The sequence below is a fragment of the Crotalus tigris genome, unplaced genomic scaffold (assembly GCF_016545835.1).
Source record: "Crotalus tigris isolate CLP2741 ecotype Arizona unplaced genomic scaffold, ASM1654583v1 scf7180000019068.10715455, whole genome shotgun sequence".
Classification (NCBI taxonomy): domain Eukaryota; kingdom Metazoa; phylum Chordata; class Lepidosauria; order Squamata; family Viperidae; genus Crotalus; species Crotalus tigris.
In genome coordinates this window covers 8,161,975-8,186,832 of record NW_024097358.1, presented here as the reverse complement: position 1 = coordinate 8,186,832, position 24,858 = coordinate 8,161,975, and the positions used below count along the sequence as shown (strand labels likewise).

The 24,858-nt window shown below is 43.2% G+C and overlaps 1 protein-coding gene across 4 annotated transcripts in view; it reads left to right on the top strand.

The window, feature by feature from the left end:
* PPP1R1B (protein phosphatase 1 regulatory inhibitor subunit 1B) overlaps positions 1-24,858 on the top strand; it is an 80,998-nt gene that overhangs the window by 38,938 nt on the left and 17,202 nt on the right. For all 4 annotated transcript variants that reach the window (XM_039359224.1, XM_039359223.1, XM_039359226.1 and 1 more), the window contains exon 5: positions 23,841-24,017. In XM_039359224.1, coding sequence (XP_039215158.1) covers positions 23,841-24,017 — 177 coding nt within the window. The remainder of the gene's footprint in view (positions 1-23,840; positions 24,018-24,858) is intronic.

Here is a 24,858-nt window from a genome sequence, read left to right as displayed (position 1 = left end):
CTTTAATGATCATATTTTTCAGAGTTTCTCACACTCCTTGAGTTGTTTTCCCCTTTAGGATTTTCATTCATGTAATTTTTCACAGGATCTCTCTGAGTTTGTTAAAATAAGCTCTTTTAAAGTTTAAGACACTGGCTCTATTATGTTCTATTGCTTGTGTTTGCATTATATTGAATTCCAATATGACGCAGTCACTCTCGCCCACTCTCTTTCCTCTCTCTCTCTCTCTCTCCCTCCCTCTCTCTCTCTCTTTCTCCCCACCCCTCTCCTATCTGCTGCTCACCTGGCAAGCTTCAAGCTGTTGTCCACAAGCTCAGGAGTAGGCAACCTCGTCTCTTTTATGACTCATGGACTTCAACTCCCAGAATTCCTGAGTCAGCCTAGCTGGGCTAGCTAGCTCTCTCCTGCCCTTCCTGCTTCCTGCAGAGACACTGGAAAGGGAGGAGCTCCGCCCAGTAAGCTTTTCAGCTCCTCGGAGAACACTGTGAGTGCACTCTCTTTTACACACACACACACACACACTTGCCTCTCTCTGTCTCTCTCTGCAAAGGCAGACACACACACACACACACACACACACACACTTGCCTCTCTCTGTATCTGTCTCTCTCTGCAAAGGCAGAGGAAGCTGGGAGCCACAAGGGAAGACTCAAAGAGCCGCATGCGGCTCCGGAGCCGCAGGTTGCCGACCTGTGGGATAGAGTATAGCACTCTTCAAAAAAAGGGCACTCAGAATTTCAAGACCAGCTCACTTTCATTCCAAACTGCAAATCACAAAAAATGGGTTTAAGATACAGAAGATATATTTCAGTTTTAAGCGCTCCAATCTGTAAAAACAGTTGGACAAAGGAACCAATCTGAAGTTGAAGGAGATTATCTTCATCAAGTAACATGCTGATGCAGAGATGAAACAGTCATCAATAAAAGTGCCTTAATTTGGATTCTTGCACTGATCAAAAGATAGGCTTAACAATTTAAAGACCCTCTCCTGGCTTTAGGTTGCCCCTGATGTCTTAAACTATGTCTTACAGTGATATTACAAGAGAACATGTATCTCATGATTTTATGGTCAAAATAATACAATTAGGTATTTGTGTCATCACATCTGACCCAAATATATGAGTTATGTCATTTGTCCAGACATGTCATGCTGCATTAATTGTCATTTGCCCTTATCCACATCCATGAATGGCCAAGAATGTTATTTAATTCCATTACTGAGATGAGGGTGACCAAGCTGAAATTAAATACAGTCAAAATGGAGATGCTCTTGGTAAATAAGAAAATGGTTATTGGGGTTTACCTATCTTGATGAGTTGCACTGAACAAGGCATTGAACAAGCCCAGGCATTGAACAAGCCCATTCTGTAATCCTTCTGGGGTTTTAAATATATTTGTGATTTGGCCTCAGTTTTTCTGTGTTATGTTATGGCATTTTGCTTATGGTATGCTGTGTTATGTTGTGGCATTTTGCTTATGGTTACTTTATTTCATGTTTTAACCCTATGTTAGCTGCCCCAAAGTAAATATTTCTGTGGTAGGCAACAATAAAATAGTTTCAGTCAATGCACTGATCAATTAATGAATAAGCCAACAATAGGTGATGCTGAGCACAGGAATACAGCAAAAAGATGGGCAATCTTTCTTCTATAAGAGATTTCAAATGACTCTATCAAGATCATTGAAAAAATGGGTAGAGCCAAAACAAACTGTGGGTGTGGCCAGAATCCAAAGTGGCTCTGTTTGTCTATTATCAGCATCTATGTCACCTCTCCTTTTCACTTTCTTCTATCCCCTTTCTTTCTGGTTTTATTTCTCTTTCTCTCACACAGCAGATTGCCAGAAGGGGAACAAAAAAAATTTCACAGTTTGTTTTTCTCATAAATGGAATATTTATTTTTATATGTGGCTGTGACAGTAACAGATGGGAGGGGCTTGATCATGAATAGAACTAGAAGGTGGGGAGTGTCCTTGGCCTGATGGCTATTAAATCTATTTTATGGGTCATACTATAGTTTTCATCTATTTTCTGACTAACGTGGCAAAAAAGAGCTGCAGTGTCAAGAGTAATGATCAGAAGACATTCCAGGGGTTGCTGGAGGAAGAGGAGGAGGAGGAGGAAGAAGAAGTAAAGGGAGGAGGAGGAGGAGGAGGAGAAGAAGAAGAAGAAGAAGGAGAAGAAGAAGAAGAAGAAGAAGAAGAAGAGGTAGTAGTAGTAGTAGTAGTAGTAGTAGTAGTAGTAGTAGTAGTGGAGGAGGAGGAGGAGGAAGAGGAGGAGGAGGAGGAGGAGAAGAAGAAGAAGAAGAAGAAGAAGAAGAAGAAGAAGAAGAAGAAGAAGAAGAAGAAGAAGAAGAAGAGGTAGTAGTAGTAGTAGTAGTAGTAGTAGTAGTAGTAGTGGAGGAGGAGGAGGAGGAAGAGGAGGAGGAGGAGAAGAAGAAGAAGAAGAAGAAGAAGAGGAGGAGGAGGAGGAGGAGGAGGAGGAGGAGGTGGTGGTGGTGGTGGTGGAGGAGGAGGAGGAGGAGGAGGAGGAGGAGCTTGGAGATCACATTCAACCTGGTGACTAGAGATTTTTGTTTCATTGGATTTGGTAGCAGTTTGAATTGTTTTCATTTTGATGATGAAGAGATCAAGAAATTGGCTGCCTAGACAAGAATGGATGAGGCCTAGTATAAAAATATAAATTCTGTCCTGTCATCCAGCCTTCTAAGAGTGATGTGAACTCAGGAACTGAGTTTAAAATCCTACTGTGGCTGGATTTCCCCATGCCTTGGCACTGCTGTTTTTCATTTCAGTGTCAATGTCTCTGTGTAAATTTAATCCCCCCCCCTTACCTACCCATTAAGGCAAGCTCATTACCTTAGGTAGCCTAGAAGCATGGTTGAAAAGATGTGGAAAGTTGGTGGCACAAACATACAAAACATTTTTGAAACCCTCAAACATGCAATCATATAATCCTGATCTAGGGGTTGAAAAAGACTTCCAGTCCCCTGATTATGGGTATCAAGTCTTTGGTTGCAGTTGGAATGAGACTGAATCTCAAAATGTGTGAGGAACACTTTCCCCATCTTAAGCATGCATACCACAAGAAGCCCATTTCTTCCTTTTCTTGACATTAAACATCCATGTCACTTGCTCAGAACGCTTCATTCATTTCCCATCAGCCTTTGCTGTCATCATCACTCCCCCACACCTATTGTTCTCATCTCTTTTTTTCTCTACAACTATTTCATCTTCTAAGGCTGAGTTGCACATTCTGCCTTCCCACACATGCCTGAAGCTTTTACTTTGTCCCATGGCTGTGCTTTTAAAGATGTTTTCTGTCATCTACACAAACGTACATCAACAAGACAAAATTGGGAACAATCGAGCTCATGTACAAGTAGCAAAATGGAGTTGTTCAAAAGCACAATGGTTTTCTCTGATTTTGCAAGAATAGAAAAAAATGGAGTTTTTGAAGAAAACTATGGGGCATATCTGAAATAAGCAGTGGCAAGGTGTTTAAGAAATAGAAATCTTATCTTGGAATTCACCATCCAGGAATGCTTAGTGGTACATGAGATATGCTTGAAATATTCTTAATCAGTTTTTATATGACTAAAACTGTAGCTCCCTGCTAAGTCCTTGAAGCGATGGCGAAGAATGAAGACACATTTCTACAGAACAACTCTTTATTGTGCTTTTAGTCAAAACTCCAACAACAAGCAAAGGCATGCAGGCCTCCTTTTATATGCCCAGATCCCCGGACATAATGGCAACATAGTCAAGCACTTTTTGCGCCTTGCACATGCGCACAAAGCCGGCGCCACTCAGTCTGGTCCTGGGCAGCTTCTGCAAAGCCCGGGACCATTGCAATGTCCCGAGCCTGCATTTGCAGGCTCCGGACACAACACCCCTCCCCCCTAGCTTGGAACAATCCTGACACTTCAGTATTCTTATTTTTGGGAAGAGTGTCAAACTTCCTGACAGTCAAGCATGGAAGGGAGTGCCTGAGGTTGCCTCCACCCACAAGTTCCTATCCTTGTTTTGTCAATTAAGACACTCAAAATCATAAGTAAACAAAATACATTATTAACTAATAATCTTAAGGGTAGTACCCCTTGTAGTTGGACAACAACTTCACAAAGTCTGAAAGATATTTGGGAGGGCACTTGGCCCTTTGCGACCTTCTCAGACCGGGAGAGTTTGCTGGTTCCTTTTCGTTGTCCACCAGGCTAGGTGAGCCAGGGCATTGCTGCCCACTTGCCTCAGGCAATCCTGGTGTTGTTGCCTGACCTACCTGCTCACTGCCAGGCTCAGTAGGTCAGGGCTTTGCTGCCCCAAGTACCTGGTTGATCTGCCCATCTGCTGGTTGGCTGTGCCCTCTGAGATCAAACCAACATCCCTTGGAGGGGTGGTAGTCCCCAGATCTACAATGGACCTTTCTTGGGAGCACTGTCCCTCAAACCCAAGATCAGCAGATGGATATTCAGGGATGACTACAGGGCCCCAGTATCCCGTGGACCCCAAGGTCATGCCTGAGGTGCCAGAGTCAGGAGTAGCCTCTCTGTTTGCCTCCCTTTCAGAGGACTTCCTTCTGGGAGCAATTGCGGAATTTGGCCTGCTCCTGTGCTGTGTTGCCAATTCTCTTGCAGGATGTGAGGTATGTGGATACCCCCGGTCAGTCTCCCTGTCTGGAGTGTTACTAGTTATGAGTGAATAATGTGGATACCCCCTGTGTGACTCCCTGGCTGGAGTAAGTATGGGTGTATGGGGTGACCCCCTGCCCCATGACTTCCTGTTTGGAGCACTTGTGGAACCTTAAGATGGGGGATCAATGGCCTCCTCAGCGGCCAGTAATGGCTGCTGACATTGATCCTCAGAATGCACTCTATAGCCTTCCTCCCCCCACCAGAGCAGAGCCAAGAGTAGAAGGGTATAAATCCAGCCTCACACGCAGCTGATCTATGTGCCGCCAAAGAACATGGCCGTCTTCCAAGGACACTTCATATGACAAAAGTCCAGAGATCTTGCAGACCACAGCTGGTACCCAGAGATGACCAGGCCCGTAGTTCCGAGTCCAAACCGGAGCACCCACTTGCAGGCTCCTCGGTGCCCGTGGATGCGACACCTGAGACATCACCCTGTCCAGGTGCAGTCTGTCCAGCTTAGTGATAAGCCAGCGACCCCAGCGAAGTTCAGCAGGGCTCTTCCCGGTGGCTGTGCAAGGTGTGGTGCAATGTGCAAGAAGAAAGTCTGCTAACCTGTGATGCCAGTCACCGTAAGTCAGTCTCTTGAGGGCATCCGTGGTGGTGTGCACCATACGCTCAGCCATTCCGTTGGTGGATGGGTGGAAAGGAGCCGAAGTTGCATGGCGGATCAGGTTGGCCTGAAGAAAAGCCTGGAACTCAGAAGAAGTGAATTGAGGACCATTATCTGGAAGGCCATGAGCTACAAAAATACCTCTCAGCACCTGGATAGTCTTGGCAGTAGTAGTGGAGGTCACAGGAACAACCTCTAATCACTTGGAATGGCTATCAACAACAACCAGGAAGAATTGCCCCTGAAAGGGCCCAGCGTAATCTATATGTACCCTAGACCATGGGGTTTGAGTTTCCTCCCACCTATGAACTGGGGCCTGAGGTATTTCAGGCCGGGACTGTTGGCACACATGGCACCCATGCACCTGGGCCTCAATGGCTTTATCAAGGCCAGGCCACCACAAATGGCTACACACAAGCGCTTTCATCCTGACTATCCCAGGATATCCCTCATGCAGAGAGATTAAGACTCTAGACCTCAATGAGGCTGGGATTTCTACCCTACTGCCCCATAACAAGCATCCCTTGAAAACGAACAACTCATGCCTCTTTTGCCAGAAACTTTGGAACTCAGTATCAGGGCACGTGTCAGGCCAACCTGACAATACCCAGTCAACACGCATGTAAGTGTGTGATCAGTGGCAGTTTCAGCAGCCACATCCCTAGCATTGAGGGGAGACTCAGGTAGCACTTGAATGGATAGAATGTTAACGGCTGGAGCAGGATCAGGCTCCAGTGTTGGCAGGGGTAATCTACTCGGGGCATCTGCATGACCCATTTCCTTTCCAGGTTTGTGAATCAATGTATAGTCATATGATGACAGGAAAATGGACCATCTCAGCATATGACGAGACAGGATATGTGGGGTCAACAACCCCAGCAGTGGCTTATGGTCCATGTAGACCGTGAAGTGGCAGCCATATATGAAATCATGAAATTTCTTAATGCCAGTCACAACGGCCAGCGCTTCCCTGTCAATCTGAGTGTAATTACACTCTGTAGAAGACAGGGTTCTGGAATAATAAGCCACAGGGACCTGTGTCCTGTCAGCCATCAGATGGCTAAGAACTGCCCCTACTCCATATGGAGAAGCATCGCAGGCAATGCAAACAGGTAGTTGCTCATTGAAGTGAGCTAGTACAGCATTAGAAGTAAGCAAGGCTTTAACCTCATTGAAACTTTTTTCATGGACCTTAGTCCACTGCCAACAGGCTTGTTTGTCTAAGAGCCTATGCAAGGGCTCAGCTATTGCAGCTTTATGTGGCAGAATGCATGGTAAAAGTTTAAAAGCCCCCAAAAGGCTTGTAGTTTGCCCTTAGACTTAGGGGCCTGCTGAATGGCCTTTAATTTAGCTTCAGAAGGGTGAATGCCTTAAGCATCTATCCTGAATCCCAAAAAGTCAGTAGAATTGACTCCTATCTTACACTTGTCCTTTTTAAACTTCAGGCCTGCTCTTCTAAAATGAAGCAAGGCAGCCCTTAATCTCTCTGCCAAGTTTTGAGATGATTCCCCTGCAATGAGGACATCAAAATATGGGCAGACTCCAGGAATACTCCTCAATGTGTTCTCCATGACACTTTGGAATATGCCAGGGGCTACGTTCACCCCAAATTGCAATCTCTTTACTTTAAAAGCTCCTCTATGGGTTACAATTGCCTGAGCTTCAGCAGCTGCCTCATCAACAGGCAACTGTTGATAGGCCTGTGCCAGGTCAAGTTTCGCAAAAATGCGCCCCCCCCCCCTTTAGGGAAGCCAGAATGTGACTTACTACAGGTACTGGATAAGCATGTTGTTGCTGCAGTGCCTTGTTTAGTGTGCTCTTGTAGTCTGCACATATATATATATATGTCCCCATTAGCCTTAAGAGGCGTTACTATGGGGGTCTCCCAAGAACTAGAATCTACAGGTTCTAAGATGCCCTGCTAGAGCAGTTTGTCTAGTTCAGCATCAATCTTGCCTTTGAGGGCAAAAGGTACCCTCCTAGGCTTGACCCTAATGGGTGCTGTGGAAAGATCTAATCGTAATGAAACTGGAGGTCCCTTATAGGATCCAAGCTCAGAATTAAACACATCTGCAAATTCCTTGCAGACTTCTGCAAGACTTAACGTTTGCAAATGGTGCAGCCCCATGACCTGGATTCCCAGAGCCTCAAACCAATCGAGTCCAATAAGACTCGTATGTTCACCCTCAACAATCAACACATCTAAGGGACCCTCAAAATCCTTGTACTGTACCTTAAGGGTGGTCTCCCCCTTAACACACACCTTAAAATTCTGAAAGTCTGTGAGTATCATGTTGGATGGCCTGAGTTTAACTCGAAGGCCACTGCTGCTACAAATCTTCCTGAATGTGTTGAGGGAAATTATGGAGAGAGTGGACCCAGTGTCCAATTCCATGGATAAAGGAACCCCATGCAACCTTACTTTAAGGGACAGTTTCTTCTTTAGGGGTTTATATGTGCCTGTCCTTAGAACACTTCTGCGTGTTACGCAGAAACCCACCCTATTTTGGCTGGGGACCCTGGTACCTTTCAGATGCAATTCTTCTCTAGGTTGTACCTTCTGACGACCCAAACAGATGGATGCGATATGGCCTTGCCTACCACATGCCCTGCAAATGGCGGAACGGAACCGGCAGTCAGCTCCTCCGCACCCGAAGCATTGAAGGACCGTTGAAGCTTTTTCTCTGTGTTCCTTCTGTCTCCTTCCGGCTGCCTGGTAAAGCTTGTCCAGCTCATCTTCAGGAACTTCTTCCAACTCTTCTCGCATGTTCTCCTGGTGGACGACGACGGTCTCTGGAGCGCTTCTGGAGGGCCGCATGTTCTTTACTGCCCCGCCTGCTGCTTCCTCTGCTGTAACCTCTTGCAGAGCATCTTGGAAAGAGACATCTTCCTTAGTGAAGATCTTTTGCTGTAAGTCTCTGTTCCTTAACCCGCATACAAAACGATCATGCAGCCTTTCTCCCAAGTCTTTAAACTCACACGGTCTGGCTGCTCATCTCAAGGCCGCAATAAAGTCCTTAGCAGATTCACCTGGCTTCTGATCCCTTTGTTCAAACGTGTGCCTCCAAGCAATGACGGACAACTTGGGCTGGAAATGCTCTTTTAGAAGTTTCTTTAAATCTGTGTACGTTACACCTTCCAGCAAGGCAGGGGCCACTAAATTTTCTGCAATCTCAAAAGTCTCTTGTCTGCATACACACAACAAGGTGGCAGCCTTCAACCCATCTTCTCGAATTTGGTTGATTCTGAAATAGTTCTCCACCCTCGCAACATATGATTCCCATCTTTCCGGGTGTGAGACATCGAACTCTGATAAGCGGCCGATCTTCGCCATTGTAGCTTGCGCTTCACCACTCACTTTTCAGGGAAATGGTCTTTCAGTCAAACTCACCCTCCAGCGACGCTGTACTGGCAGGATGCTGACTTTAACACCGTTTTCCCTCTTCAGGACTTCTTTGGGTGAGTCTTACAGCTTCCTTCTTGTGAAGGAACCCATCCTCGTCACCAGTGTTAAGTCCTTCAAGCGATGGCAAAGGATGAAGACACATTTCTACAGAACAACTCTTTATTGTGCTTTTAGTCAAATCTCCAACAATGAGCAAAGGCCTCCTTTTATATGCCCAGATCCCCGGATATAATGGCAACATAGTCAGGCACTTTTCGCGCCTTGTGCATGTGCGCAAAGCCGCGCCACTCAGTCTGGTCTCGGGCAGCTTCTGCAAAGCCCGGGACCATTGCAATGTCCCGAGCCTGCATTTGCAGGCTCAGGACACAGCACTCCCTACTGGTTATTTGATGATCTCAAAGAAAACTAACCAGGATGGGGACTAGTTGTTACTTGGATGAGAGATATCAGGAAGTTCCAGTTATAAATCAGAGGAAAAATATCCCAGATGTAGGCAAAGGCAAAAAATACAAATTGAAAGATAATCACCAGGACCAAATGCCTATTCATGTATGTTTTTACTTTTTCATGAAAACATGATACCTGTTTTTGTGTAGGGTGGTTGTTGTTATTAATTGCAAATCGTGTCTGACCCATCGCGACCCCATGGACAACGTTCCTCCAGGTCTTCCTGTCTACCATCTTCTGGAGTCCATTTAAGCTCATGCCTACTGCTTCAGTGACTCCATCCAGCCACCTCATTCTCTGTCGTCCCCTTCTTCTATTGCCTTCAATCTTTCCCAGCATTAGGCCCTTCTCCAGTGAGATGGAGGTGGAGGTGGAGATGACCACAAATGTAATTCAGTATTTCTTCTCCTTTGTCATTTCAATGATTAATCATTTAACTCAACATTTTATAGTTTCATTTCACTTTTTTTATTAAAAAAAAGGAAAGCAGAAGTTTATTACACAAACTTGCTAATGATATAATTTTCCATACACGTTAGGAAAACTTCATAGCTTGATTTCTGTGTGCACAGCTATTGTAAGAAAGGTAAGCATTTCTCTAAGCTGTATTTTTCACCACTGCTTTGTTAATCCTTTTACTTAAAACTACAATTATTTGTGAATGGACTTTGCTTGGAATATTGAAAGTATCTGCATCTCAAGAAGGAATCTGTAGGTTTAACTCAGTGTGAAGCAAGAGCTTTTTTTTAAAGAAAAAGAAACAAAAAAAGAATAAAATATCAAATGAGCTTCACTATACTAGATCTTTTTCTGTTAGTGTTCAGCTTTTCTTTATAGTTGCATTTTGGAATGAATGGTATCATGCCAACATTAGGCTTTTGAGCAAGAATCTTTCAAATTTGAAAGCTAGTTGAAACCCAGCTTTGGATAGATATAGATATGATTCCCTTGATAGATAGATAGGACACATTCATCCTGATTAGTTCTTGGTAGAAATAATCTATCAATAATTTCATTTAAGATTACTGTCCCAAACTCTCTGCTCCATCTCTCATTATTACAGATTAGGCTAATGGAAAAATGGGACAGAACCATGTTGCATAGTAGCTCCCTCAATTTTAGCTTTTCTTCTTTGGGAAGTGGCATTATTTTAATACAATTTTTTAAAATCTGTATATTCATACAATTTTATCTTTGCTTTTTTCAGTTTATTACTGATATTGTTTTAATTGGTAATTCACTTTGGAGCTGAAAAGGGGTGCCTAAATTTTATGTCTCAAAATAATAGTAATAATTCCAATATCTAAAAAATATCCAGAAATGATAAAATGAACATTAAAATTCTTTATCCCACAAGCAAACATTCTCTACAGCTTCCCTGCCTCAATCTTTTCCCTAGAATTCTTTGTTCGCAAAGATTCTTTGTAGAGGATATACAGTTTATGGCAATTGCATGCAAAATGGAAAAAGAAACAACATCAAAACAGAGCAAGTGAAGAATGTTAACTATTTTCAATCTTCTTTAACTCAAAGAACCAAATCAAAGACAACAGTATTCTTGGATGGAAACATCCAGTGAAGTTAAGTTTGCCAACCATGAAGCTGAACATTTTGTCATGACAGTAGTAAAACTCTTTAAGGCTATATTAACTATATTATGCCTAATGCTTTACAGCTATGTCTCTCAAAGTTATAAACTTTAAGATGTGTGGATATCAACACACAGAATTCTTCAGGCAGCACATTCAAAAAGCAAACATTTTTAAGGCAAAAATTATGCCTAGTGTTTTACAACAATATATCTCAACCTTGTAAACTTTAAGATATGTGGATTTCAACACCCCAAATTCCCCAGCCAGTGCATGCTGGCTGGGAGTTGAAGTCCACACATCTTAAAGTTCATATGGTTGAGAAACTTTGTTTGCAGTTCCTCCTGTATGAGGACCTGAGACCATCAGCTGTCAATCAGACCAAATATATAAGAATAATGTTTAACTGCTAATGCAATTAATCAGGTCCTCTTTGGCAGAAGCACATACAAGAACCTGCCATTTATCAGACAGGCTAAAGGTAAATTTATGAAAGATTCTCCTACTCTCAATTCTCACAGACAAGTTCATGTTGACTTGGAAGGAAAGCATAGCTACAGATTTACATTACCCACTTTTTTCAGCCCAATTCTGCTTCCAACTATGTCATCAGAAAGCATTTCTGGAGATAAATCTTAAGTATTAAGGTCTAATCCCTTACAATCATACAGGTCCATCAGTTTATTTACTAGCTTTTGGAGAAAAAAGCCTGTTTGGTGGCTATATTCAATGATGTACAGGTAATACTTGACTTACTACAAGTGGAACTAGAATTTCTGTTTGTGAATCACTGCAAATGTTAAGTAAATCATGCAGCCATTGTGCAAATCCAGCTACCTCACTGATTTCCCTTGTTGGAAGTCAGCCAAATGGCAACCCCTTGACTCTGGGGCACCTGGGTTATAAATACATCCCAGTTACTATGCATCCAAATTTTGAACACATAACTAGGGGAGGCTGTGATAGTTGTAACTGTGAGGACCAACTGTAGGTCACTATTTTTAGTGCTGTTGTAACTTTGAATAGTTACTGTTGTGTCCTGAGCCTGCAAAGGCAGGCTCGGGACATTGCAATGGTCCCGGGCAGTTGCAAGCTGCCTGGGACCAGACTGGCTGGCGCCGGCCTCGCGCGCATGCGCGAGGTGTGGAGCGCACCTAATTGTTGCCATTCTGTCTGGGAAACATTGTTAAAAGAGGCAGAGAGGCGTGCGAGCCTCAGAGTTGTAATGGAATAGAAGAGACTGCAATAAAAGACTTGTTGGAACCACGAGATGTTCTGTGCTCATTTCGCCATTAAGCCGAGGACTCAACACTGGCGACGAAGGTGGGATGCCTTACAATTAATTAAGAAGAATTGTAAGCTTACCCAGGAGTCCTGAGAGCAGCTAGGAAGACGGCGTTAAATTCAGCACCTGCCTGCCAGTACAGCGTCGCTGGAGGTAAGCTGGCTGATAGACCCCTTCCTTACAAAGGAGACAATGGCAAAGATAGGGAGACTGTCTGAATTCGATGTCACGCACCCAAAAAGATGGGAGTTTTATGTGGCCAGAGTAGAAAACTATTTCAGAGTAAATCAAGTAAGAGAAGATGGCTTAAAGGCCGCTACTTTGCTGTGTGTCTGTGGTCAAGATGCATTTGAAATTGCTGAAAATTGCATTTGAAATTGCTGAAAATTTAGCAACCCCTGCACCTCTTGAATCTGTCACTTACACAGATTTAAAAAAATTACTAAAGGAACATTTTCAGCCCAAGTTGTCTGTTATTGCATGGAGACATACTTTTGAACAGAGGGATCAACGAGCTGGTGAATCAGCTAAAGAATACATTGCAGCTTTGAGAAGAGCAGCTAAGCCTTGTGAGTTTAAAGACTTAGAAGAAAGGTTGCGAGACCGATTTGTATGTGGGCTTAGGAACAGAGACTTGCAGACTTTTTGCAAAGGAAGACATATTGTTCCAAGATGCCTTGAGAGAGGTCACTGCAGAAGAGGCAGCAGGTGGGGGCAATCAAGAACATGAGGCCTATCCGGAACACTCCAGAAGCTGTTTCCGTGCACCATGAGGGAGTCCAGGAGAGCTCAGAAGAGGATCCTGAAGATGAGGTGGATCATCTCTACCCAGCCAAAGAAAGGAAGCAGAAGGAAGGCAAAGAAAAGTCTTCAGCTGTACCCAAGTGCTTCGGGTGTGGAGGTCGCCACAAGAGGACCGACTGCAGGTTCCGTTCTGCAATCTGTAGAGCATGTGGAAAGCAAGGCCACATAGCAGCTGTGTGTCTGGGCCGTCAGAAGGTACAATCCTGAGAAGAATTGCGCCTGAAAGGTACCAGGGTCCCCAGCCAAAACAGGGTGGGTTTCTGTGCTTCACGAAGAAGCATTTATAGGACAGGCACACACAAGCCACTTAAAAAGAAACTGTCACTTAAGGTGAAGTTGCAAGGAGTTCCATTGGTTATGGAACTAGACACTGGGTCTGCACTTTCAATTATTTCCATTCACACATTCAGAAAGATTTGCTCTAGCAGTGGGTTCCAGGCCAAGCTTAGGCCATCCAATATAGTTCTAACAGACTTTCAAAATTCCAAGGTGTGTGTTAAGGAGGAGGCCACCCTTAATGTACAATACAAGGATTTTGCAGGTCCATTAGATATATTGGTAGTTGGGGGTGAGCGCACGAGTCTCATAGGACTCGATTGGCTTGAGGCCTTGGGAATACAAGTTACAGGGCTTAACAGTTTGCAAACATTAGGTCTACAAGAAGTCTGCAGAGAATTTGCAGATGTCTTCAGCCCTCAGCTGGGTACATACAAAGGCCCCCCAGTTTCCTTAAAGCTGGACCCCACTGTCACTCCTATCAGAGTAAAAGCAAGGAGAGTACCTTTTGCTTTAAAAGGAAAAATTGATGTTGAATTGGACAAATTGATTCAGCAAGGTGTCTTAGAACCTGTTGACTCAAGTTCTTGGGAAATTCTCATAGTCACGCCTCTTAAGGCTAATGGGGACATTCGCATCTGTGCAGATTACAAATGGACTCTAAACAAGGCATTGCAACAGCATGCATATCCTGTACCTGTAGTCAGTCATATTCTGGCCTCCCTCAAGGGGGGGGCGTGTTTTTGCAAAGCTGGATTTAGCACAGGCTTATCAACAGTTACCTGTTGATGAAGCTGCTGCTGTAGCACAAACCATTGTAACACACAGAGGGGCATTCAAAGTCAAAAGACTACAATTTGGAGTAAATATGGCTCCTGGAATTTTCCAAAGCATAATGGAAAACACCTTGAGGGGTATATCAGGGGTTTGCCCCTATTTTGATGATGTCTTAATAGCTGGAGACTCCACTCAAAATTTAGCTGAAAGGTTGAGAGCTGTTCTGCTGAGGTTCAGGAAAACAGACCTCAAGCTTTAAAAAGACAACTGTAAAATTGGAGTGTCTTCTACAGATTTCCTGGGATTCAAAATAGATGCCAATGGCATTCATCCTGCTGAGTCTAAATTAAAGGCTATTATGCAAGCTCCTAGACCTAAGTCTAAAGCTGAACTACAAGCTTTTCTGGGCCTCTTGAACTTCTATAATGCATTCATCCTTAACAAAGCTAATGTAGCTGAGCCACTTCATAGGCGTTTGGACAAACAGGCAGTGTGGCAGTGGTCACAAGCACATGAAGCAAGCTTCAATGAGGTTAAGGCCTTACTTACATCCAATACTGTGCTTGCACATTTTAATGAAATTCTTCCTGTGTGCATCGCTTGTGATGCTTCCCCTTATGGGGTGGGAGCAGTACTTAGCCATCTAAGACCTGATGGAACTCAGGTTCCTGTTGCATATTACTCCAGAACCTTGTCTTCTGCTGAGCGAAACTACGCCCAGATAGACAGGGAAGCCTTAGCTGTTGTTGCTGGGATTAAAAAATTCCATGATTTTTTATATGGCAGATATTTCACGGTCTACACTGACCATAAGCCTTTGTTGGGGTTGTTTACTACAAACAAACAAACCCCCCATATCATCTCCCCCAGAATGCTGAGATGGTCCATCTTTCTGTCAGCCTATGATTTTTCTTTAGTTCACAAACCTGGCAAAGAAATGGGCCATGCTGATGGCCTCAGTAGATTATCCTTACAAGTGGTAGAGGCTGACCCTGCCCCTGCCATCAACATCCTTTCCATTCAGGCGCTGCCTGAGTCACCTTTAAATGCCAAGGATGTGACTGCTGAATCAGCCACTGACCTCACACTCACTCGTGTATTATCCTGGATTTTGTCTGGATGGCCAGAGAGTTGTCCAGGTACTGAGTTTCAGAGTTTCTGGTTTAAGAAACACGAGTTATCCACTTTTCAGGGTTGTCTGCTGTGGGGCAGCAGAGTTGTTATTCCTACCTCAATGAGGTCTAGGGTCTTGGCTTCCCTTCATGAGGGCCATCCTGGCATTGTAAAAATGAAGGCACTTGCGTGCAGCCATTTGTAATGGCCTGGGTTAGACAAGGAAATAGAGGCTAAGGTGCACGCATGCCACCTGTGTCAGCGCTCACGCCCAGAAATGCCCCAGGCTCCTGTACATAGATGGGAGGAAACACAGTCACCTTGGTCTAGGGTGCACATTGATTACGCTGGGCCCTTTCAGGGTCAATTCTTCTTGGTCCTTGTTGACTGCTATTCAAAGTGGCTTGAGGTTGTACCTGTCTCTTCAACCACCACTGCCAAAACCATTCAAGTACTGAGGGGGATTTTTGCTGCACATGGGCTTCCGGATGTTTTGGTGTCTGACAATGGCCCTCAATTCACCTCTTCCAAATTTCAAGCTTTCTTACAGGCCAACATGATTCGTCATGCTACCTCTGTACCATTCCACCCTTCCACCAATGGTATGGCTGAACGGATGCTTTAAAGAAACTGACCTATGGGGACTGGCACCACAGATTGGCAGACTTTTTTCTTGCATACCACACCACATCTTCAACTTCCACTGGGAAAAGCCCAGCTGAACTTCGCTGGGGGCACAAACTGATCACCAAACTTGACAGGTTGCACCCGGACAGACTGCCTCCTAAGGCTACACAACCCAGGGCACCGAGGTATCTGCAAGTGGGTGCCCCGGTATGGACCCGTAACTACGGGCCTGGTCATGTGGGTTACTGGCCCTTTGTCATACGAGGTCTCATTGGATGACGGTCATGTTCTTTGGCGGCATATCGACCAGCTGCGTACAAGACTGGACTTACCCTCGGAAACTCCTGGGTCTTTTCCAGGGGGGGAGGGGGACCACTATGGGCAAAGGGATGGGTGATGGCAGCAGCTAGGCCCCAACAGAGAGGCCACAGATGGCCTATTCCAAGGTTCTGCAAGTGTTCCAAACAGGAATCCATGGGAACAAGAAAGCACACAGGCACTAGTGCCTACTCCAGCCAGGGAGTCACCCAGGGGGCATACTCATCATTCACCAATACCATTCAGCACTCCAGTCAGGGAGAATAACCGGGAGCATCCTAATAACCCAAACATTGCAAGAGAGCTGGCACACAGTCTAGTTGGCCCAGTACTGCTACTGTTTCCAGAAGGAGGCATTCACACAAGGAGGTGGTCGGAGAAGCAAATCCCAATTCTGACACCTCCGGCACAGATGGGGGGGCAACTGAGTTTTGGGGAAATACTGAAACCCCAGACAGTCCCGTTACGGGGCTGGGGAGCGAAGGGATGCAGTCCCTTGATAGGTCCAGTGTGGGCCTGGAAGGCTCTACAGAGTTGCCTAACAGTGGCAGTCTTATAAAGGGGCCAGAGAGCCTGCAACTAGGTAGGTTAACCAGGTTATTGGGAGAACAAAGTCCTGGTTTGACGAGCCCGGTGGGCAAGCAAGCAGACCAGGCAACGGGGCACGGTCCACGGGGACCACCAGGATCTGAAAGAGGGGGCAACTTCATGTCATCCTCTGTGCAAAAAGAAATTGGGGATTCTTAGATTCTAAGGAGGTCACAGAGAGTAAAGAGATCTCCTAAGTATCTTGAGGACTTTGTAACTCTGCTGGCAAAGCAGAAACAGTGAGAGGGTGTCTGCTGTTGGGAAAATTGGAAATACGGGCATTGGGTATTAATCCCAGAACAATAGCCCGGTACCATTTGGAGCATGGGTTGGCACACCACGCTCGTGTTGAGGTCACGTGTAACTTTCAATATAGTTTATTAGTCTTAGCCGGGGGGAAGGGGTGTTGTGTCCTGAGCCTGCAAAGGCAGGCTCGGGATGTTGCAATGGTCCCGGGCAGTTGCAAGCTGCCCGGGACCAGACTGGCTGGTGCTGGCTTTGCGCGCATGCGCGAGGCGCAGAGCGCGCCTAATTGTTGCCATTCTGTCCGGGGAACATTGTTAAAAGAGGCAGAGAGGCCTGCGAGCCTCAGAGCTGTAACGGAGTAGAAGAGACTGCAATAAAAGACTTGTTGGAACCATGAGATGTTCTGTGCTCATTTCGCCATTAAACCGAGGACTCAACAGTTACTAAACAAATGGTCGCAAGTCAGGGACTTCCTATATCACCAGTGATTTTGGAGGGAAGATGGAAAAATATTCTTCTGCGGGATCATCTCTGCCTCTGCCAGAATTTGCAACAGAATCATTTCCATCTGTTTTGTTACATTGGTCCTGGTAACAATTTTGGAATTCTACGCTAACATTCCCCCATGTTAGCAGGCTGACTGCTATTTTTTTTTCCTGAAATAACCAAGAAAATTGCCACATCTTGTAATTATTGTAAGGAAGATTTTGATCTAATTCTAGAATTGTATTCTTGATTTATTATAGTTCATATGTATTGTCATGTATCTTGGTTTTTTTTCCCATACCAACTGATTTTCTTCCAAAGCAATATTGTATGTGTGGCTATTCATGCCCCATAATTGTCGTGAAATTTGACCATAAATAAATAAAACTCCCTGAGGCTTTACGAGCTACAATTTGAAAACCCTGACCTAGTATGGCATTTACTTATTTTATTTACGCAGATCTGAAAAATCTGGATGACCACAAAGTGGCAGCAGAGCATGACAAATTTTAGTATCCTTTTGCTGCCATCTAAATGTTATCTGTAATGTGCAGCCCAGCCTGATTGCCTTAGTCTAATGCCATCTGACAGAAGCTAACTAATATGGTTTAGGGCAGAGGTTCCCAGTCTTTGCAAAACATGGACCCTTTGAAATGATAGTGAAATAAATTATGAATAAAATTAAGAATTTCACTGAGGTCAAGATTAGGTGAGAAAGAAATATCCCAATTACTTTAAATAATTTTATATTAATTGATCTACCACCAGGGCTTTTTACTTTGTGGGCTTCTAACTGTTATGCAAATTTGCTTCTTGGTCTCTAAAACAGCAGCAATCTCTGGAGTGTAAGCTTAGGCATATAAACTGCAGCCCATTTTGCTTTTATAGTCCGCCCAATCCTGAACAATCATAGAAAAGGTGACATCTGCAATCAGTCTTGCATTCCCAAATTGAGCACATATATTGCAATAAACTCTATAAAAGCACAATTCATAAAGGAGCAGAATTACGCAAAGCAACCCAAAACAAGGTGTGTCTTCAAAGGAACTAGAACACTTTAAAAAAAAGGAATTGACACTGCCTGCCTCCCCCCCCACTCCCCCAAACTTCTTATAACAAAAGATCTTGTCTTTCTGCTTTGCAATTCTTCTTCAAACAACCCATTTCTCACTGAGGACTAGATTCCTGCCAAGTTTGCTGGACAAGGAAACTATTTGTGTAAACTCCTCAGTAGATCTCCATTGTGTGACATTATGAGAAAAATTCCTGCCCTACCCTGAGCACTTTATTTTCTAAGGCCGCTAATCTCTTGTTTTCAATAAACCTTTGTTAATGCTCCTTTCATTCTGTCAACTGAGGTTTCGTCTGCCAAATCTTGTGTTATTATTGGGAGGTGTACATTTAATTTGGTTTCCTGTAGAGCTTCTGTAACTGCAAAGTCATATGGTAAATTTTAAATCTTGTTGATCAAACTTACAGTGTCGTTAAAGTTCAGAGGGTATTCTAATTACTTAAATGATGAGTCAGAGAAAAATAATCATACTCATAACTATAATATCTAAGACTAAAAGAACAATTTGGATGACAATACTGCATACTGTTTAAGGGGAGAAAAAGTTGTGGATGTCTCTTTTGATAAGGATCTGGAGGAAAAATGGTTTCCCCTCCGCATAGGTGGGCAGAGAAGTAGGGATTAAGTCTTGGATTCAAACTGTATCTACATTTAAACTACAGATCATTCTCACTTACAGACTGCTTCACTCAGTGAATGTTCAAAATTATGACAGTGCTGAAAGTAGGTTTATGACCAGACCTTAAAGTTGTGGCTGTCATAGCATCCTCACCATTTGATAGTTTTGCAATTGGCATCTATTTACAATGGTTGCAGCAACCCATAGTGACATGATTGCCATTTGCAAACTTTTCTGACAGTTTCCAACAAGCAAAGTCAATGTGGAAACCTGCAAGAAGTCACGAGTTCCAGTCATGTCATGCCACACTTAACTACTTATAGCAGTGGTGGTGAACCTATGACACGTGTGCCAGAGGTAGCTCTCAGAGCCCTCTCTGTGGGCATGTGTGCTGTTGCCCCAGCCCTGCCTCCCCCCCAACCCCCTCCTCACCAGCAGCCTGCCCAGAGGAGAGGCTCCACTAGGCGCAGCCCACACGTAGCAGCGCAGCCAAGCACATGGCAGCCGGGCAGCAGGGGCAAGATTCTGCCCTTGCGTCCTATCACATGCAGATGATGCTGCGGGGTGCGGGTGAAGGGCGTGGCCGTCATGGCACTGCAAGGCTGCCTGGGCGATCTTTGGTGAGTAGCCCTGCAGGCGGGCGGAGCGGAGAGTGGAGCGGGGGGCGGGCCACCTGCAGGTTTTTGGGCACTCGGTCTCTAAAAGGTTCGCCATCACTGACCTATAGTGATTCGCTAAATGACCACAGGGGAACTGCCACTATAAATCCAGCATAGTCATGTCATGTTTCATTTAATGACCACATTAAATGAATTGCACATTAAGTGACAGAATTGCAGATCCCAATTGCAGCAGTTAAGTGAGGACTATCTATTTAGGAATAATGTTTAAATGGACATCATTGTAAAAACTGTCATATGCCTATTTTATGGAAATCTATGTCTTATTTTGTCCTCTTTTGCTAACTTTCTGAAATGGAGGGTTGTCCATTAGAACTGGGAAAAGTATTACAAACGTAGGGGGATTTGTACCTGTCAAGTCAAAGTCATGTCAGAACATGCATTTGTTCTCTGGACAAGCTTATAATTACATTGAACTTATTTTCTCTGAAAAATAAAGGACAGACTTGAAAAAGAGGCAAATCTAAAAGAGATTTATAAGGATAAAGAAAATTAATTGTTTCTAACTTTGCTTTACAAAGAAAAATTCAGGAGCAAAACCAAGAAAAACTTGTTTTGCATATTCCAATAATATATAAAACCCAACAGAATATGTAAATTTATTTTTAAAAGACAATTCAATTTCCATATTTTCCACATGAATGTGAAAGATGATGCATTAAAAGTTGAACCATTTATATGGTAAAAGTTAAATGACTAAAATAAAAAACAAAAGTGGGTTTTGAAAAACAAAAGGACATCTGAAAAACAGCTTTCTGAAATAAAGGATTGTCCTTTATAGTAAAAGATATATAACCACTGGATGTATCACTAATCATTTTTGGATCTTATGAGAACATTCGGGCAAACTAAAAATAAATTGAGAAAAAAAATGCCCTGATGTTTAGATCAAAAGGACAGGATAAAGAGCCAAGATAAAGTTTGAACTGCAAGATCTGGAGGTTTTTTCCTGTAAGTAATGGCCTTGCTGGAGCGCCTTGTCAAAAAAAGCAACTGGATATAGATGACAGGAGGCAAATCTGGAGGGAATGCCTTCAGGCACTGATCAAGAAAAGACTGCTAATATTCCATTTGAGTCCTTAATTATTGACTAGTTCATGTTCTATTCCATTTTGATTCTTCTTCGTGTACCCGTACTTCAAGTTGCTTGTGACCAAGACTGAAAAAGATTTAAGCATACAAAGAAATTCTTTTCACACTTAATACATCAATGAGATTGTTGAATCAAAACCAGGAGATGAAATGAGCTGTTACTCTGGATGCTTTCACCATTCCCTGAGGGCTATCAAATCAGATCCATCAAAGCAAGTGAAGTAGCTCATGATTTAGTGCCATAAACATAATGTAGAGGATTTCTCAACAAATGATTTGTAAATCATTGGATTTCTTGTTCTTCTTGCTATGGTTCCAATTGGCAGAAGATTCTCCCTCCCTTTGCTTCCAGTCAAGGGTATTTATATTCTTTCAGTGATATCATATGATATATAGGCTATTAGTTTAACATACTGCAGTAAATACATTACAACACTTACTGCAATCTTTGGAAGAATTGTATGTTTTGTTTTAAAATTCTGCTAGAATACTAGCAGTGAAATTTGGAGAATTGTGTAGATTGGCCATAGGTATTAATAATAATAATAATAATAATAATAATAATAATAATAATAATAATAATAATAATAATAATAGTAAAGTTGGAAGGGACCTTGGAGGTCATCTAGTCCAACCCCCTGCTCGGGCAGGAAACCCTACACCATTTCGGACAAATGGCTGTCCAGTCTCTTCTTAAAAACTTCCAGTGTTGGAGCATTTACTGCTTCTGGAGGCAAGCTGTTCCACTGATTAATTGTTCTCACTGTCAGGAAGTTTCTCCTTAGTTCTAGGTTGCTTCTCTCCTTGATTAGTTTCCACCCGTTGCTTCTTGTCCTGCCTTCAGGTGCTTTGGAAAATAGCTTAATTCCCTCTTCTTTATGGCAGCCCCTGAGATATTGGAATACTGCTATCATGTCCCCCCTTGTCCTTCTCTTCGTTAAACTAGACATACCCAATTCTAGCAACCGTTCCTTATATGTTTTAGCCTCCAGTCCCCTAATCATCTTTGTTGCTCTTCTCTGTACTCTTTCTAGAGTCTCAACATCTTTTTTACATCGTGGTGACCAAAACTGGATGCAGTATTCCAAGTGTGGCCTTACCAAGGCATTGAAGAGTGGTATTAATACTTCACGTGATCTTGATTCTATCCCTCTGTTAATGCAGCCTAGTACTGTGTTGGCCTTTTTGGCAGCTGCCGCACACTGCTGGCTCATATTTAAGTGATTGTCTACTAGGACTATTAGACCAATTCTCTTTGATATTGCAGTTCTGGCAAAATTGGACATTGCAAATCCTGAGTTCAGGCTGCAAGATTGCCAGTGTGGGTGTGGTAGTGGGTGTTCTGGATACCGTGGCACCAGCTTCAAAATCATCATAGTAGGTTTCAGTTCTCAGGGAAAGAAGGCCCCAGGTTTTTATGCAATGAGTTTTTTCAAATATTCAGGATTAATAACCTTTAGTTTTTCAACCTTGTTAGCAAAGAGCTGGCATAAGAGATGAAACTGATTTTACATTGTTCTTTAAAGTTTTAAAATTATATGCATATCCTATCTTTCCTCTTGGAGTTCAGGTTGTATATTTGTCCTCTCCTCTTTTTTTCACAAAACAGCAGTCTAAAAACAGGGCAGTTGAGACATAATTCCCCAGTGTGGTTCAATTTCTGGGTTGAAATTTGAACTCAGAGCTCTTCCTCACATCAAAAGAGCCTTCCATTTGTGTTTGAAATAGCAAAAACTATTCTAATATAAAATCCCCCCCTAGTAAAACAAAACTAGTGAAATCTGTCTACCTATCCCTATTCTGCCACAGGAATTACACAAGCAAATGCTGCTGACCTTAATTTCAGTTCATAGGGCAGTTAAGGATAGGGCAGGTGGATTCCCCCAGTTTTGCTTGCCTTCCTTCCCACCAAACATCACTGGCAGAAATGTATCCACCAGTCATCCTTTTAATGTTGGGCAGAGCTGAGTTTGGAGAGAAAGTGGGTTTTAACAGATGGCTAGGCTAGTGTGTTGAGCCATCTGCCAAAACTTGCACTGGTTTTGAACAAATATTTTGTGCGGGTGTGTTCAGAAGAAGCTGTCAGGGTTGAAGTTAGCAAGATGAGAAGAGGGAAGATTGGAAGCAGAGAAATCTGTTATGAAAACATTGTGCAGATGGACATAATAGCCAAACGTAAGAAAAGTCCTTTTTTTGTTAGGCTAACATAAAGAAATCCAAGATTTAACTCTGTATTATGTCTCTATATATAACTTCTCTGTGGCTTGGTAAAAGCTGTTCTATTTTAGTTTGCTGTGGCTATTGTAAAGGATGTTCATGTGGAGATATGGAGACATGTGATGCCCTAGATTCCATGTCAGTGTGCTAAATTTCAAAGAGAATTATTGCTAGCATCTGAGGAACTTTAGCAGGAACCTCACTGTTAGTTGTTATCAGTAGTTAGAAAGAACTATTCCATCGGAGCACCAACCTCAAAACAGCCTGAGCAACAACATATAGAATCAGGGAAAGTCGTACCACAAAGCAGCAGAGAATGAGCCAACTTTGTGTCTGTCTGCTTCACTGTATACTGCCATCACTCAGCTGCTATTTAGCTGGTCCCCATTTCTGAACCAGGAATCAACTTGGAGACCTGAAGAACAGAGGGGCTAGGATACAGTTTGAAAAAAATAAACAAATTTTCCCACTGTCCTGGAAGAGAATGCCCAGGCATCAGGGCGATAGGGGCATGCCTGCACCAGCTTAAAGTGGCCAGCAGATGCCAGGCTGATCTCATCAATCTGACTGTACCAAGGACACAACATCATTTTGTATTCACTACAAAATATTTCTTGGGAGAGATATTGGGGGAGGGGAGAGGAACAAATAATTTAGAGCTGGTGCAGTTCAGGCAATCTGAAATCTGCCTAATGATTTTTGGATTTTTTAAAACATCTTACAACTATTGCTTTAAGGATGGGCTGGCTTTTTTGTTTATTGATGTTATTTATGCCATTAGAATCTACAAGCATCTTTTAAAAAATCTTTACAATTCTAAAAAGCAAACTAAATACCCCACCTTCCCATTTCTCTTATAATATTTCTGCATTGTCATCTTTTTTTTTTCTTTAATGACAGCTGTGCAACGCCTAGCACAAAGTCATCTGGAATCCAACAGTTCCTGGGTGGATGAAGATTATGCTGAAGATGTTGAGGAGGAGGAGGAGGAGGAGGAAGAGGAGGAGGAAGAAGAAGAAGAAGCTCAGGATTCAGATGACTCTGTGAGGGAGATGACTGGCTTGTATAAAGCAGGAGGTAAGCCAGACAAAGAGCGATTCAGAAAGGAGAGGGCAAACTAACGGGAAAACCAGTGCTCTCGGGCTGAGCTTGGCAGTGCTGAGACAGGCACATTTTGAAAATACATCTTATTCAAAAGTTGTTCTCATAAGTTTATTTTTAATCAGTCAAGTACCACTATTGGCTGCTTAGCACTGACTGTGCTTGTTTACCCTGTTTGATTAACATGATAGGAATAATTTATTGCTCCTTATGTGGCCTCTCGGCCTCCATGTCACTCTATAGCAGTGTTTCTCAACCTCAGCAACTTTAAGTTGTGTGGACTTCAATTCTCTGAATTCATGTGCTGGCTGGGGAATTCTGGGAGTTGAAGTCCATACATCTTAAAGTTGCTGAGGTTGAGAAACACTGGACTATTTAGCACATTTACATGCTTGGTTTCTGGGCAGAAAGGGAAGGAAGGCAAGTTTCCTTGGTTTTCTGGGCATTATGGGAGTTACATCTGGAGCGTGACAAGCAGAAAAAGCTGGCCTGGGATTATTGCATTATTGAAGTCCACAATCAGAATATCCAAAGGCATTTTGAAGAATTGCACTGGCTTTTTGTTTGATACAGAGAAAAAGTCTAATATTTTGTTTTAAACAATTGCTCCAAGATGCGTTCAAGTAGGCTACAGAGGCAGGCCTTAGAAGCCCAGGTAATACAATCACTGCCTTGTTTCCTAGGCTACAGTTGAAATTATCTCGTGTGAACTTAATATTTGCATCGAATTCTGAATTTTTCCTTTCTTTTTGAAAGATGAATAAGTCCCTGTCCGTTTTTGTGTATGAGTTTTCAGTTTTTGCTTTCAAACCTTAAC